Here is a 17,425-nt window from a genome sequence, read left to right on the forward strand (position 1 = left end):
AATCTTAAAGGTCATCTTATGGAGCAATAAATAACTAATACAAGGTAGTCTGCTGAAGAACAAAACATCTTTTTGACAGTCCACAAGGTTCAAATATAAAACATTACTGACAACAAAGGCAGTTTAAAAAAAATGCTCCAATCCGCAGTTTGGTTTTTCTTGTTCTTTTTGGAGAGACGTCCAAGCAGGAGCGAAGTGTCCTTTGTCTCCTTCCATTTTTATATACAAGCGGAGCCTTTCGTGTTTTAAGACTTCAAAATTGTTTCTCAAACAGTTGGCGTCTCCTGCGCTGTCATGTATGATCAATAGAGCTATCGATCCAATCAATAGATAGATGTGATTGGATGTGAAATCAGTCTGTAGCGCCTGAAAGGAAAACAGAAGACATTTGTGCACATTTTGTGCTTCTTCTGAAGGCCATTTTGCGGTGCGTTTGTTAAACTGGGGACATGAATGTGTCGTGGTGCATCATAACAGCATGCGTGCACGTGCGTCTCTGTGTGTGGGTGTGTAACTTGTGCACAAGTGCTAGTCCTTGGCTTGGTCCTTGGTCTGTTTCTTCATTTTCATCCTGCGGTTTTGAAACCAGATCTTCACCTGCCGCTCCGTCAGGTTCAGTGCGCGTGCCACCTCGTGCCGCCGGTCCCGTGTGAGGTACATGTTGAATAAGAACTCCTTCTCCAGCTCGAGCGTCTGATATTTGGTGTAGGGGCATCGCTTCTTCCGCGAAGAGCGTGCGTGCAGCCAGTTGGCGGAGGGATCATCTGAAAAAAAAGAATAAGAAAATCATTATCTATCTATCTATCTATCTGTATATCTATCTATCTATCCTGTGCATAAAAGCGACAGACCCTTTGTGCGTAATTGACATTTCATGCGTAAACTGATTTTATGGTGTTAACGAAGTGCAGCTTTGACACGCTCCTTTTTTATTGGACATGTGGAAGACAGACGACCTGCTGTAACCTTCATTTCACATACATGCATAAAATGTGGCAGAGTGCAGGAGAATTTTTTTGGCATGCTGCTTTAGGTTCACAGGGGTTCTGTGATTCTAAAAACAGGTTTGCAGACAGAAAAAAAAAAAAAATACAATGATGCAGATAGAATAATATACAAATTGAGTTGATCCACAAAGTGCTGATCCACCCCTCTCCTCTGATATTAAAATAAATTGATGTTCAGTTGGTGAATGACTTGTTCTTATGTTGTTGGCTTCTATTTGATTAAAAAAGATACTGTATGTCTGATTGTGAAGTGGTTGCATCATGTTTGCTCTAAGAAATGTGATGAAAATTCAGATTAAATTTTTCAGTTGAGTGATACAATGAAAACAAGGTTGAAGCAGTTACATTTTGTTTTTAACAGATATCCCAACAAAAACACTATTTAGAAGTTAGAAGTCTTAAATACTATTTACAATGTCTGGGTAAAGTCACATATACAAATCCAAGGTGGCCATCCGTAAGTGTGACTTTGCTCACGTGTACCTACCTAATTTTCTTCATTAGCACCACTGGATTCATTGGCTCTCAAAATGTGTATTGATCCATTGGAATCAAGATCCTACATCATCTAGAAGTAGAGATGTTGACAAACTCCAATTTTGACCAACCATTTTTACAAATAGCATCATTGATGGAAAAGGGAATAAGTTATTTTCTGTTTGGTTGTTGAGTATACTTTTCAAAAGTTTTGAAAATCTCCACAAAATTCTAATGAAAAAAGTATCAGATAGATAGATAGATAGATAGATAGATAGATAGATAGATAGATAGATAGATAGATAGATAGATAGATAGATAGATAGATAGATAGATAGATAGATAGATAGATAGATAGATAGATAGATAGATAGATATGCTCTGGAAAGAAGGGGAATGAAAGTCCACGGTAGCAGGAGTACATCTGTGTGGATGAGAAGTTGCCTGGTGGAATAGTGCAGTTACAGGGAGTAGTGGCAGCTAACATAGGGGAATTTTGAGGTCAACGACCCAAAGTAATGGGGAGTGTGTCAGAGAGGTGAAGAAGAGAGTAAAGACATGGTGGAGTAGGTGGAAAAGATGGCAGGGGTGATTTGTGATAGAAGGATATCTGCAAGAGGGAAGAGGAAAGTCTACAAGACAGTAGTGAGACCAGCTACTATGTTGTGGAGCTTAAAGATGGCAGCACTCATGAAAAGACAGGAGGCAGAGCTGAAGATGCTGCGCTTCTTTTTGGGAGGATGGACAGGATTAGGAATGAACATGACAGAGGGGCAGCACAAGAAGGATGGATTGGAGACAAAACCAGAGAGGTGAGACTGAGATGGTCTGGACATGTGCAGAGGAGGGACCCAGCGTATATAGGGAGAAGGATGCTGATGATGGAACCAAAAGGCAGGAGGAGAAGAGGGAGGCTGATCTGCTGTGGCAACCCCTAGTGAGAGTAGCTGAAAGAAGAAGAATTATCAATTTAATTCTATAAAATGTAAATATTTGAGAGATTTCAGTCTAACTGATATCCAGTCAGGACCTGCAGCCTGCCGAACTGAGCTGCAGGCATAATTTTGAGTTCATTGTCCGAATAGAGTTCACTATGAGGCCTAAACAGGAGAATGTGAACAGGATAGACCTCTTTCACCTATGTCAAAATCACCCATTCACTCACACACAGGTGCTGCTATCAACGTGCTCATGTGCATGCCAGGAGAACCTTGAAACAAAGAAAGTGAATTTACCTTACTTAAGATTTCCTCTGCCCGATTGTAGAATTGACCACTGACATTCAGGTGATAAGCCTACTTCTCTCATCTTTAGGCTACCAGGACTTATGCTGATGACCTTTTAGTTAATGGACAACTCACCCATTCAGTAAACATAAAGTGTTATTTTTGTCCATACTCATAGTGAACAGGAAATAAAGGGGAATTAAACCTGTCATTAAAACTGTGATATTTGAAGAACAAAATTGTTTTGAAGGCATCAAATGCTGTTGATTTGATGTTTTTTTTAAGAGTTCTGATTTGTCAGCTTGATTTATTTTTGATTTGACTTTGTGTCTGTTGTCCACATCTAGATATAATTAGAGGGTTCCTCTTGTGGTTTGGAGCTGAAAGTATCTGAACTATGAGGGAATGTTCTCACGGTATCAGCACTGTTTAACTGACCATTTCCAGCCCAGTCTTATGGTTTTTTCTTGCCCCTGTCACAAAAAGCACATCCCATTTTCGTGACACGTTTTTTTAATTTCCTATTTATAATCTTCCTCTTGTCCTAACTCTAACCATAACCATAGTGTAAGTGTCTACCCTCCCATAACCCCCAGACTCCCACGACCATCACCCCACATTTCATGTCCCCATCACAAAAAGTGTTCCATTTTTGTGTCCCTGGCACGAACCCATGGATTCATGTACTTTTCATAATGCCGCCACAAACTGCCATGAGACTGGTTGCCATTTCTACTCTACCCGAGTGTTGCAGCTGACCAAACAGTAACCTTAAGCACAACCTATTATCCTAACCTAAACCTTCCCCAGATGGAAACCTGATCCTGGGTTACTTTTGGCTCTGACACTGTCTGAACATTAGATAAGAGCTGAAGTCCGTTGTTACTGTGTTGGTCCAGAGGAGCACCCAACACATCTCCGTAATGCCAACCCTTTTCTCATTTGAACCCTAACCATATTTTGTGATACCATCACAAATTTTTTCATGACACATCATGAAAATCTACTCCATTTCGTGATGGTATCATAAACAATTTGATCAAATCTCTTTTTGTAACGGCATTAGGAACTTAGTGTGAGATCAGTTTGGTCAACCTAAACCATCGCAGATCTTACTAAGATGAAACTGAACAAGAAATTGTACCGCTTGACAGAGAGCAGAGAAGATGGTGCAGGAATCGTTCTTTCAATCTGCTGTTTCTTAACATACGCAGAACCAGTGATGGGGATAGAAAAGCTAATTACGTAAGTAATTAGCTAACAGTCAAGCTAACCCCCCCCGCCCCCCCAATGAATTAGCTTCTTGGCTAACTTTGAAACCATTATTGGAGCTTCAACTAACAACAAGGAACAAAGAGAATAAACCATTAGCTTCAACTAAATTAATTTCCACTCATTAACCGTCAAAAATGTTTGGAAACCCAAAAATTATATATGTTTGTTCCTGTTGGATCTTATATGCTAATAAAATGAACAAAGTCGACACATCAAGTGAAGGCAACAAGCATCGCCTCAAGGAGAGAATCAGGAGGTCAATCCATTATAAACACATAAATTATTAAATTATTAAAATTATTTTAACTGTTAATGTTTGTTATTCATTTAGTATTTTCTGTACTGTGAATAAACTATATGTTGAATGGAAACAACTGTTTAATTTTCATTTATTTAAGCACATTGTGATAATTAGCTCTCTGATTTTGTCATGCTAAACCTTTAAGGGGAACCCCCTGTTTACACGACAAGATATTCCAATTTCAGTTCATTCGGTCTATTTTTCAGGCTTTTAGAGTCCAGTAAACCAAGCAAAAACTACATTCATAAAATAAAACTTAGTGGTTAGTGGTTAGCAGTTAGCAGGTAGCAATAGCATCAGAAAAATGCTTGAACAGTTTTTCTTTTTAGGTTTATCACAGTTTATATTCAGTTAGCAGATTGGCGGTTATCAGCACAAGCTTTTAGGTTAGCTGCGCTCACTACTGCACAATGTGAATTTTATTATATGTTTTTTAAAGACAAAATTGAAGAATTTCCAAAGCAGAGTGAGTCGAGCTGAATGAAGTCAAGTCTCACGACCAATAGCACTTTTAAAGGTCTTAGTTAGTATTGCTGGGCCGGAACATGTTACTGTTTTTGGCTAAAAAGCCAAAATGAAGTTGTTTCTTTAATCTAAATCGAGAGTTATTTTGCAGTGTAAGACATTAGAAAAGAGACTTTCTCTTCCTCAACCTAAGTGCTTAACCTTAAAATGAAACTTACGGTAGTTGATTTTATCGCTGTGCACTTGTTCCGCTTTAACGTTCAGGCTTCCTAACTGATGTTGGCAGTTTGTCTTTGCCTGTGTTTAATTGACTTGTAACTGTTTTTCTGGAGGAACAATCACTGCTGATTATCATTAGAAAGGATTTCACAAAACTACACAATATCCCAAACACAAAGAATTCTTGTGCTCTAAGCATCACCGTGGCACCATTAGCTGTGGCTCCTGTTATCTTTATATTTAATTTCCTTAGAATTTAAAAGAGTGTATCATTGATATCACATGACAGACATTCGACAAGAGAAATTTTAAAGCAGATCTGGATCAGGATCTCACAGTAAAATATCAAGAATGATAAATAGTGATACTGACACAAAATCCAAGGATTGTTTGTTATCCTCCAGAGCACCATTATACAAATCCAAATTAAAAGAAAAAAAGAAACCGCAGTAATTCTTATATTTCATGATTTGTGAGATCAGCTTCATTTCATTTGTGTAATATATATCCATTCTTGCATATCAAGTTCCAAAAAAAAAGTTGGGACTCTACAGTGTGTGACATTCTAATGTTTTCATTCCTTTTCACAACACCGAAGATGCTTTACCATTTTGAATACTAAGCGATAAAGCATTTCAGGTGTTCAATACGGGATCAATGTTGTATTTTTCATTTCAAAATTCACCACACATATTTTAATTTTGTCTATGTTAGTTTTTAATCTGCTTATTTTTTTAAATAATTATATATTGCTATGCCCTGCTTTGTCTATGCTCGATCTCATCAGATCTCAGATGCTAAGCGGGGTAGGTCCTGATTTGTACTTGGATGAGAGACATCATAGGAAAACCAGGGGTTGTGTGTATGTTTCTCCAGGTGAAAATAGAATTGGATCCGGCTGACAGACAAAACAACATTCTCGACTGGGGACAGGTCAGGACTGCAGGAATGCCAATTCAGTACTGGGGATCCTATTCTTCCACAGCCAGACCTTTGTAATGTGTGCAGAATATGGTTTTGCATTGTCTTACAAATGCATGGACATCCATGGAAAAAATATTGTCTTGAAGGAACCATGCTGATCTAAAATCGCAACCCCATACAATGACAGTCCTTGGCTTTTGGATATGTTATTGACAACAGTCTGGCTGGTCCTTTTCATCTTAGGTCCACAACATACAGTTTCCCTTTCTTGCAAAAAAATAAAATAAAATAATATAATAATAAAGAAAAATCTGGAACACTGATTGATCTGACCACATTATATGTTTCCACAGTGTGATGGTCCAATAAAAATGCCTCTGAGCCCACAGAAGTTACCGTTGCTTCTGGACAAGGTTTCCACAAGGGTTTTTGCTCACAGTAAAGTTTTAAGTGACGTTTGTGGATGTAACTCTGAATTAGTGCTTAGTAGTGCTTGACAAAGGTGTCACGAAGGGTACTATCACACTGGGCTGCAACAGCCTGTGAACTGCCATTGCAAGGCAAATCGCTTGATTTTGGGTGATGCTCCCTTCACTTCAGTTGCACCTAGATTTTGAATTATTCAAAACTGGCAAGGCGACAAAGTTTCTCCCAGCGGTCATACTACTGATAGATCACACCTGTGTTAAAGGAATTGTCTCTTTTAAAAGAGAGCTGTACCAGACATAAAAATCAGTATGGAGCTGGAGCTAACACCATGGAATATCCCTGCATCACCTGCCATAAACCAGTCCACAATCATCACCTGTGACAGTGCTGTGTTTTAATAAATAATGAATGATTCTTCATATGTCTACGAATGGTCCATGTCTATAAATAGTCTTTTTTTTTTTTTTTTGTCTGTGAATGGTCCATAAACCGATTTGTTTGGTGTGCTTGTTGTGAGGAATATGTGGGATCAGTGAGGAAATATGATGAGATGCTTTCACTGAACGACACACTCTACTCAAATCCAGCTCTCCCACAGTGCACATTTGTGTCTTTAAACTGGGAAAATCTTCCTGTTAAATGCTGTGCCATGGAAACGTAAGGATATCTGTCCATCACAGCCAAAATGTAAGAGGACGGAGGAGGAAGTATCCATGCCAAATCGATGTGTAGATCCAACTTAGATCTGCTGTGGGAACCCTGAGTGAAAAAGCACAAGGGAACAACCAAAAGGACTTACAATGTTATTGTTGATTAAATCAAATCAAATAAAAGGACAAACACCCCCAAAGCACTGCTGGACACTGCTGCATCCTGGAGAAGAGGCTGGCCCAGTGCGTGGGTGAGTGCTGTAGGTGAGTGCACTGTATGCACTTTATTTATTTATTTTTTGGTTTGTTATTATTTTATGATTCATTTTATGTTATTTTGTCATTACTGGCTACAGTTAGGAGAATTTCCATAGTCTATTTGCATGGATAATAGAACTCCATATAGAAATGGGGTGTGCAACAGGTACATTCTGAGTGCTGTCCCAAACCCGAATAAACAAGTAAGGTTGCATCAGGAAGGAAATCTGGCATAAAACATGCCCAAATAAAGATGCAGAGTACAAATCGAATTTTCATACTGGATCGGTCAAGGCCCAGGTTAACAATGACCATCACAGGTGCTGTTGCCCAACATGGTGCCAGCGGAAATTGGGCTACTGCTGGGCAAAGAAGAAGAAGAGGAGGAGAATGTGCCCACAGACAGGGGAGAAGAGGAACACTAGAAGGGTGGAAGTGAGAGTCAGGACTTTGAATGTTGGCAGTATGACTGGGAAACGGAGCGAGCTGGCTGATATGATGGAGAGGAGAAAGGCAAACATATTGTGTGTGCAAGAGAAAAGGTGGAAGAGAATTAAGAACAGGAGCAGAGGCAGTGGGTTCAAGTTGTGTCATGGTGAGGATAGGAAGAGAAATGGTGTTGGGCTTATTTTAAAGGAAGAGTATATTAAGAGTGAGTTGGAGGTTAAGTGAGTGTCCAACAAGGTGATTAGTGTGAAGTTGCAAAATGAAGTGGTGATGACGAACATCATCAGTGCAGTATCGATTGGCCAGGCAAAGGGAGAGAGCTGGAAAGGATGTGCAGCACGTTAGGTTGGTAAAAGATACAGATGGTAATCTGCTGACAAGGGAGGGTAGTGTGTTGACAAAGTGGACGGAGTATTTTGAGGAGCTGATGAATGAAGAAAATGAGAGAGAGAAAAGGCTAGATGATGTGGAGAGAGTAAATCAGGAAGTGCAAGAGATTAGTAAGGATGAAGTGAGGGCAGCTATGAAGAGGATGAAGAGTGGAAAGGCAGTTGGTTCAGATGATATTCCAGTGGGGTCATGGAAATGTCTAGGAGAGATGGCAGTGGAGTTTCAAACCAGATTGTTTAATAAAATCTTGGAAAGTGAGAGGATGCTTCAGGAGCGGAGACAAAGTGTGTTGGTTCTTATTTTTAAGAACAAGGGTGATGAGCTGTGGTAACTACAGAGGCATAAGCTTGATCAGCCACAGCATGAAGTCACGGCAAAGAGTAAATGGTAAATGGACTGCGTTTATATAGCGCTTTTCCATCTGCATCAGACACTCAAAGTGCTTTACAATTATGCCTCATATTCACCCCTTCACACAAACACACACACACACACCAATGTCAGGGTGCTGCCATGCAAGGCACACACTGCACACTGGGAGCAGCTTGGGGATTACGGAGCTTGCCCAAGGGTCCTTAGTGATTTTCAGGACAGGCTTGGGCTTGAGCCAAGGATCCTTTGGTCTCAAGCCCAACCCTTAACCACTAGACCATCACCTCCCTAGTAGTAGAAGCTAGGCTTAGAAAACAGGTGATCTGTGAGCAGCAATATGGTTTCATGCTGAGAAAGAGCACCACAGATGCAATTTTTGTTTTGAGAATACTGATGGAGATGTGTGGAGAAGGCCAGAAGGAGTTACATTGTGTGTCTGTGGATTTAAAGAAAGACTATGACAGGGTGCTAATAGAAGAGTTGTGGTATTGTATAAGGAAGTCTGGAGTGACAGAGAAGTAGTAGGTGACTAGGAATGAGGCTCATTCAAGGTGGAGGTGGGATTACACCAAGGATCAGCGCTGAGTCCTTTCTTGTTCACAATGGTGATGGACGGTTCATGGAAGAAATCAGACAGGAGTCTCCAAGGACTATCATGTTTGCTGATGACATTGTGATCTGTAGTGACAGTAGAGAGCAGGTTCAGTCTAGCCTGGAAAGGTGGAGATATTCTCTGGAGAGGAGGGGAATGAAAGTCAGTATGAGCAAGACTGAGTACATCTGTGTGAATGCAAGTGAGCCCACTGGAATAGTATGGTTACAAGGAGTAGACGTGGTGAAAGTAGATGAGTGTAAATACTTGGGGTCAACTGTCCAAAGTAATGGAGTGTCTGGTAGAGAGGTGAAGAACAGAGTGCAGGCAGGGTGGGGTGGGTGGAGAAAGGTGGCAGGAGTGATTTGTGACTGAAGAATATCAGCAAGAGTGAAGGGGAAGTCTACAAGACAGTAGTGAGACCAGTTATGTTGTACAGCTTAGAGATGGCGGCACTAACAAAAAGACAAGAGGCAGAGCTGAAGATGTTGTGATTCACTTTGGGAGTGACAAGGATGGACGGGAATGAACATATCAGAGGGACAGCTCAGGTGGGACCATTTGGAGACAAAGTCAGAGAGGTGAGATTGAGAAAGTTTGGACATGTGCAGAGGAGGGACCCAGGTTATATAGGGAGAAGGATGTTGAAGATGGAGCCACCAGGGAGGAGGAGAAGAGGAAGGCCAAAGAGGAGGTTTATGGATGTAGTGAGGGAGGACATGCAGGTGGAAAAGTGTAAAGAGGAAGGTACAGAGGACAGGGTGAGATGGAAATGATTGATCTGCTGTGGCAACCCCGAACGGGAGCAGCCGAAAGAGGAAGATTCTCATGGATAATAGCAGGACAGTAATAGTTGAACATTTTGTGTGCAAATGTGTCATCATTTCAGCTGCAAGTGGGCACTTCAGTGAGATATCTACTGAGAAATTGTTGCTCGTTTGCATGTTTGGTCAATACTTTGCGTGTCCAACTGCTCTCTAGCAGTTGCAGCCCAGTGAGATACTACCTTAAGTAATCCAAATGGCATGTGGTTATATCAGCTATTGATGAATGACAAAGAGATCACATGTGTTCAGTTTCGGCTTGTGCCCCTAGCCCTTCATGCACTGCAGTTCCTCCAGATTCCTTGAATCATTTAAGGTAATTATGTGCAAATCCCTTCCAATGTTTCTTTGAGGATCATTCATTTTAAACATTTAAATAATTTTCTCACATATTTTTGTCAAACTGGAGATCCTCTGCCCATCTTTGTTCCTCAAAGACTCAGCCGTTTGTGAATACAGCCTTTATACCAAATCATGATTACAGTCACCTGTTTGGAATAACATTATTATTGAAGTATTTTTATCTCCTGATAGCCCTAAATTGCTTGTTCCATTTTTACCCAAGGCCATCAAATATGGCCATTGGGTATTGTGAAGGCTTTGTGTCCATCCGTCCATCCGTCCATCCTTCCATCTGTCCATCCTTCCAGCCATCTGTCCGTGTGTCTGTCCATCTGTCTGTGCTCAGCATAAGTCCAGTCTAATTACTGCCACAGTCTTCAAATTCAAAGGAAACATTCTTGGTACACAAACCTTGGACAAGTTCAAACATGGCTAACCCTGACCTATTTTAAGAGGTATTTAAAAGGTTAAAAGCTCACATTCTGTTTCATTCTGTTCTGTTTTTTTTTCTTCTTCTTCTTCTTTTTGAGGGGCAGGGTTGACAGCCAAACAGAGTAGAGCAGCATCAAGACGTCAGTGGCAGGTCTAGCTAGCTGCAAACTCAGTTGTGTAAATATAATCTCTTTGTCATATATCATGTAAAAGCTAGCGAGAAATAAACGCTTCCAAAAGTGATTGTAACCTGATAACACCTCTGGAGTGATTTAAAAGGCATTTTGCGGACATCAGCATGCATGCTAACTTCCGCTAACTCACAGCTAACTTCCACTCTTGTCAAAAGTTCATGTATCTGCACACGTACGCCTTCCTGGACACGCGTTAAACTGTAAATACAATATTGGTTATGATTGATTGACATAAGATAATAGGATCTTAATAATTAATGTAAATAACAATAAATGTGTGTGTATACAACCCCTGGTAAAAATTATGGAATCACCGGCCTCGGAGGATGTTCATTCAGTTGATTAATTTTGTAGAAAAAAAGCAGATCACAGACATGACACAAAACTAAAGTAATTTCAAATGGCAACTTTCTGGCTTTAAGAAACACTATAAGAAATCAAGAAAAAAAGATTGTGGCAGTCAGTAACGGTTACTTTTTTTAGACCAAGCAGAGGAAAAAAATATGGACTCACTCAATTCTGAGGAATAAATTATGGAATCACCCTGTAAATTTTCATCCCCAAAACTAACACCTGCATCAAATTACATCTGCTTGTTAGTCTGCATCTAAAAAGGAGTGATCACACCTTGGAGAGCTGTTGCACCAAGTGGACTGACATGAATCATGGCTCCAACACGAGAGATGTCAATTGAAACAAAGGAGAGGATTATCAAACTCTTAAAAGAGGGTAAATCATCACGCAATGTTGCAAAAGATGTTGTTGTGTCTAAACTCTGGACCAAATACAAACAACATGGGAAGGTTGTTAAAGGCAAACATACTGGTAGACCAAGGAAGACATCAAAGCGTCAAGACAGAAAACTTAAAGCAATATGCATCTTTGCATCTCATCTAATGAGTAGCAACTTAGGAGCTTCTAAACAACTCTCAAATTCGGGCAGTTTGTTGTATTTCCACGTTCACTTACCAGCCTTCCACGAGTCTTGTTCGGGTTCGGGTAGTAGGTTGGATTTGGAGGGCTCTCTGTTGGGACTGTTTACACAGAGACTGCTACCTGCTGCTTTGGACTTGAACTAACAGTCTTTTTCAAGACTTTTTTAGTTTTTTTACTTTTTTACTTTTTAATTTTTTTTAACTTTTTACTGTGCTCCAACGCCTAAGGAAGACCTCTAACGGTCGAAACATCGCGACGGAGCACTTTTATCAGCTAACTTTTATTAGCGTTGGCAGGCTAACTAGCTTGCTAACGCTTTCGTTTTTATTTTATTTTTTTTTATTTTATTTTAGCACCGTTGTCGTGCGTTGCCTGTGCTGCTTCATGGCCTGTTTGGTGCCTTGATTGGGGCACTCCTTCTGCTGAGTCACCTTTGGATTATTTGCACATTATTTACTTTGTGTGTTTTTGGGAATCCGCTAGCTTAGCGTAGCTACTAGCTCTTAGCCGATTTAGCATGGCGGCTTCTCCTGTCTCTCCCGCACTTTTCTGCTCTGGGTGTGAAATGTTTAGTTATTCCTCGGCCTCCTTTAGCAGTAACGGTACTTGTAATAAGTGCAGCTTATTCGTAGCTTTGGAGGCCAGGCTGGGCGAAGTGGAGGCTCGGCTCCGCACCGTGGAAAATTCTACAGCTAGCCAGGCCCTTGTAGTCGGTGCGGACCAAGGTAGCTTAGCCGCCGTTAGTTCCCCCCTGGCAGATCCCGTGCAGTCGGGAAAGCAGGCTGACTGGCTGACTGTGAGGAGGAAGCGTAGCCATAAACAGAAGCCCCGTGTACACCGTCAACCCGTTCACATCTCTAACCGTTTTTCCCCACTCGACGACACACCCGCCGAGGATCAAACTCTGGTTATTGGCGACTCTGTTTTGAGAAATGTGAAGTTAGCGACACCAGCAACCATTGTCAATTGTCTTCCGGGGGCCAGAGCAGGCGACATCGAAGGACATTTGAAATTGCTGGCTAAGGCTAAGCGTAAATTTGGTAAGATTGTAATTCACGTCGGCAGTAATGACACTCGGTTACGCCAATCGGAGGTCACTAAAATTAACATTAAATCGGTGTGTAACTTTGCAAAAACAATGTCGGACTCTGTTGTTTTCTCTGGGCCCCTCCCCAATCAGACCGGGAGTGACATGTTTAGCCGCATGTTCTCCTTGAATTGCTGGCTGTCTGAGTGGTGTCCAAAAAATGAGGTGGGCTTCATTGATAATTGGCAAAGCTTCTGGGGAAAACCTGGTCTTGTTAGGAGAGACGGCATCCATCCCACTTTAGAGGGAGCAGCTCTCATTTCTAGAAATCTGGCCAATTTTTTTGGATCCTCCAAACTGTGACTGTCTAGCGTTGGGACCAGGAGGCAGAGCTGTGGTCTTATACACCTCTCTGCAGCTTCTCTCCCCCTGCCATCCCCTTATTACCCCATCCCCGTAGAGACGGTGCCTGCTCCCAGACCACCAATAACTAGCAAAAATCTATTTAAGCATAAAAATTCAAAAAGAAAAAATAATATAGCACCTTCAATTGCACCACAGACTAAAACAGTTAAATGTGGTCTATTAAACATTAGGTCTCTTTCTTCTAAGTCCCTGTTGGTAAATGATATAATAATTGATCAACGTATTGATTTATTCTGCCTAACAGAAACTTGGTTACAGCAGGATGAATATGTTAGTTTAAATGAGTCAACACCCCCGAGTCACACTAACTGTCAGAATGCTCGTAGCACGGGCCGGGGCGGAGGATTAGCAGCAATCTTCCATTCCAGCTTATTAATTAATCAAAAACCTAGACAGAGCTTTAATTCATTTGAAAGCTTGTCTCTTAGTCTTGTCCATCCAAATTGGAAGTCCCAAAAACCAGTTTTATTTGTTATTATCTATCGTCCACCTGGTCGTTACTGTGAGTTTCTCTGTGAATTTTCAGACCTTTTGTCTGACTTAGTGCTTAGCTCAGATAAGATAATTATAGTGGGCGATTTTAACATCCACACAGATGCTGAGAATGACAGCCTCAACACTGCATTTAATCTATTATTAGACTCTATCGGCTTTGCTCAAAAAGTAAATGAGTCCACCCACCACTTTAATCATATTTTAGATCTTGTTCTGACTTATGGTATGGAAATAGAAGACTTAACAGTATTCCCTGAAAACTCCCTTCTGTCTGATCATTTTTTAATAACATTTACATTTACCCTGATGGACTACCCTGCAGTGGGGAATAAGTTTCATTACACTAGAAGTCTTTCAGAAAGCACTGTAACTAGGTTTAAGGATATGATTCCTTCTTTATGTTCTCTAATGTCATATACCAACACAGAGCAGAGTAGCTACCTAAACTCTGTAAGGGAGCTAGAGTATCTCGTCAATAGTTTTACATCCTCATTGAAGACAACTTTGGATGCTGTAGCTCCTCTGAAAAAGAGAGCTTTAAACCAGAAGTGTCTGACTCCGTGGTATAACTCACAAACTCGTAGCTTAAAGCAGATAACCCGTAAGTTGGAGAGGAAATGGCGTCTCACTAATTTAGAAGATCTTCACTTAGCCTGGAAAAAGAGTTTGTTGCTCTATAAGAAAGCCCTCCGTGAAGCTAGGACATCTTTCTACTCATCACTAATTGAAGAAAATAAGAACAACCCCAGGTTTCTTTTCAGCACTGTAGCCAGGCTGACAAAGAGTCAGAGCTCTATTGAGCTGAGTATTCCATTAACTTTAACTAGTGATGACTTCATGACTTTCTTTGCTAACAAAATTTTGACTATTAGAGAAAAAATTACTCATAACCATCCCAAAGATGTATCGTTATCTTTGGCTGCTTTCAGTGATGCCGGTATTTGGTTAGACTCTTTCTCTCCGATTGTTCTGCCTGAGTTATTTTCATTAGTTACTTCATCCAAACCATCAACATGCTTATTAGACCCCATTCCTGCCAGGCTGCTCAAGGAAGTCCTACCATTATTTAATGCTTCAATCTTAAATATGATCAATCTATCTTTGTTAGTTGGTTATGTACCACAGGCCTTTAAGGTGGCAGTAATTAAACCATTACTTAAAAAGCCATCACTTGACCCAGCTATCTTAGCTAATTATAGGCCAATCTCCAACCTTCCTTTTCTCTCAAAGATTCTTGAGAGGGTAGTTGTAAAACAGCTAACTGATCATCTGCAGAGGAATGGTCTATTTGAAGAGTTTCAGTCAGGTTTTAGAATTCATCATAGTACAGAAACAGCATTAGTGAAGGTTACAAATGATCTTCTTATGGCTTCGGACAGTGGACTTATCTCTGTGCTTGTTCTGTTGGACCTCAGTGCTGCTTTTGATACTGTTGACCATAAAATTTTATTACAGAGATTAGAGCATGTCATAGGTATTAAAGGCATTGCGCTGCGGTGGTTTGAATCATATTTGTCTAATAGATTACAGTTTGTTCATGTAAATGGGGAATCTTCTTCACAGACTAAAGTTAATTATGGAGTTCCACAAGGTTCTGTGCTAGGACCAATTTTATTCACTTTATACATGCTTCCCTTGGGCAGTATTATTAGACGGTATTGCTTAAATTTTCATTGTTACGCAGATGATACCCAGCTTTATCTATCCATGAAGCCAGAGGATACACACCAATTAGCTAAACTGCAGGATTGTCTTACAGACATAAAGACATGGATGACCTCTAATTTCCTGCTTTTAAACTCAGATAAAACTGAAGTTATTGTACATGGCCCTACAAATCTTAGAAGCATGGTGTCTAACCAGATCGTTACTCTGGATGGCATTTCCCTGATCTCTAGTAATACTGTGAGAAATCTTGGAGTTATTTTTGATCAGGATGTGTCATTCAAAGCGCATATTAAACAAATATGTAGGACTGCCTTTTTGCATTTACGCAATATTTCTAAAATCAGAAAGGTCTTGTCTCAGAGTGATGCTGAAAAACTAATTCATGCATTTATTTCCTCTAGGCTGGACTATTGTAATTCATTATTATCAGGTTGTCCTAAAAGTTCCCTAAAAAGCCTTCAGTTGGTTCAGAATGCTGCAGCTAGAGTACTGACGGGGACTAGCAGGAGAGAGCATATCTCACCCGTGTTGGCCTCTCTTCATTGGCTTCCTGTTAATTCTAGAATAGAATTTAAAATTCTTCTTCTTACTTATAAGGTTTTGAATAATCAGGTCCCATCTTATCTTAGGGACCTCGTAGTACCATATTACCCCATTAGAGCGCTTCGCTCTCAGACTGCGGGCTTACTTGTGGTTCCTAGGGTTTGTAAGAGTAGAATGGGAGGCAGAGCCTTCAGCTTTCAGGCTCCTCTCCTGTGGAACCAGCTCCCAATTCAGATCAGGGAGACAGATACCCTCTCTACTTTTAAGATTAGGCTTAAAACTTTCCTTTTCGCTAAGGCTTATAGTTAGGGCTGGATCGGGTGACCCTGGACCATCCCTTGGTTATGTTGCTTTAGACGTAGACTGTGGGGGGTTCCCATGATGCACTGTTTCTTTCTTTTTTTGCTCCGTATGCATCACTCTGCATTTAATCATTAGTGATCGATCTCTGCCCCCCTTCTCGGCATGTCTTTTTCCTGGTTCTTTCCCTCAGCCCCAACCAGTCTCAGCAGAAGACTGCCCCTCCCTGAGCCTGGTTCTGCTGGAGGTTTCTTCCTGTTAAAAGGGAGTTTTTCCTTCCCACTGTGGCCAGGTGCTTGCTCATAGGGGGTCGTTTTGACCGTTGGGGTTTTTCATGGTTATTGTATGGCCTTGCCTTGCAATATGGAGCACCTTGGGGCAACTGTTTGTTGTGATTTGGCGCTATATAAGAAAAAAGTTGATTGATTGATTGATTGATATGTCTCAAAAATCGAAAATGCACAACAAAACAAATGAGGAACAAATGGGAGGAAACTGGAGTCAACGTCTGTGACCGAACTGTAAGAAACCGCCTAAAGGAAATGGGATTTACATACAGAAAAGCTAAACGAAAGCCATCATTAACACCTAAACAGAAAAAAACAAGGTTACAATGGGCTAAAGAAAAGCAATCGTGGACTGTGGATGACTGGATGAAAGTCATATTCAGTGATGAATCTCGAATCTGCATTGGGCAAGGTGATGATGCTGGAACTTTTGTTTGGTGCCGTTCCAATGAGATTTATAAAGATGACTGCCTGAAGAGAACATGTAAATTTCCACAGTCATTGATGATATGGGGCTGCATGTCAGGTAAAGGCACTGGGGAGATGGCTGTCATTACATCATCAATAAATGCACAAGTTTACGTTGATATTTTGGACACTTTTCTGATGTTTGAGGATGATGAAATCATTTGTCAAGAAGATAATGCATCTTGCCATAGAGCAAAAACTGTGAAAACATTCCTTGCAAAAAGACACATAGGGTCAATGTCAACGAGCAGATGTGATTTGATGCAGGTGTTAGTTTTGGGGATGGAAATTTGGGGTGATTCCATAATTTATTCCTCAGAATTGAGTGATTCCATATTTTTTTTCCTCTGCTTGGTCTAAAAAAGTAACCGTTACTGACTGCCATAATCTTTTTTTCTTGATTTCTTATAGTGTTTCTTAAAGCCAGAAAGTTGCCATTTGAAATGACTTT

The 17,425-nt window shown here is 40.6% G+C and overlaps 1 protein-coding gene across 1 annotated transcript in view; it reads right to left on the bottom strand.

Moving 5' to 3' along the window:
• Positions 1 to 444: 444 nt before the first annotated feature.
• The window catches only part of hoxb9a (homeobox B9a), a 33,492-nt gene continuing 16,511 nt past the window's right edge, over positions 445 to 17,425 (bottom strand). Inside the window, exon 2 of the mRNA XM_034190254.1 lies at positions 445 to 764. Coding sequence (XP_034046145.1) covers positions 529 to 764 — 236 coding nt within the window. The 3' untranslated portion in view covers positions 445 to 528. The remainder of the gene's footprint in view (positions 765 to 17,425) is intronic.

The sequence above is a fragment of the Thalassophryne amazonica genome, chromosome 16, assembly GCF_902500255.1.
Source record: "Thalassophryne amazonica chromosome 16, fThaAma1.1, whole genome shotgun sequence".
Classification (NCBI taxonomy): domain Eukaryota; kingdom Metazoa; phylum Chordata; class Actinopteri; order Batrachoidiformes; family Batrachoididae; genus Thalassophryne; species Thalassophryne amazonica.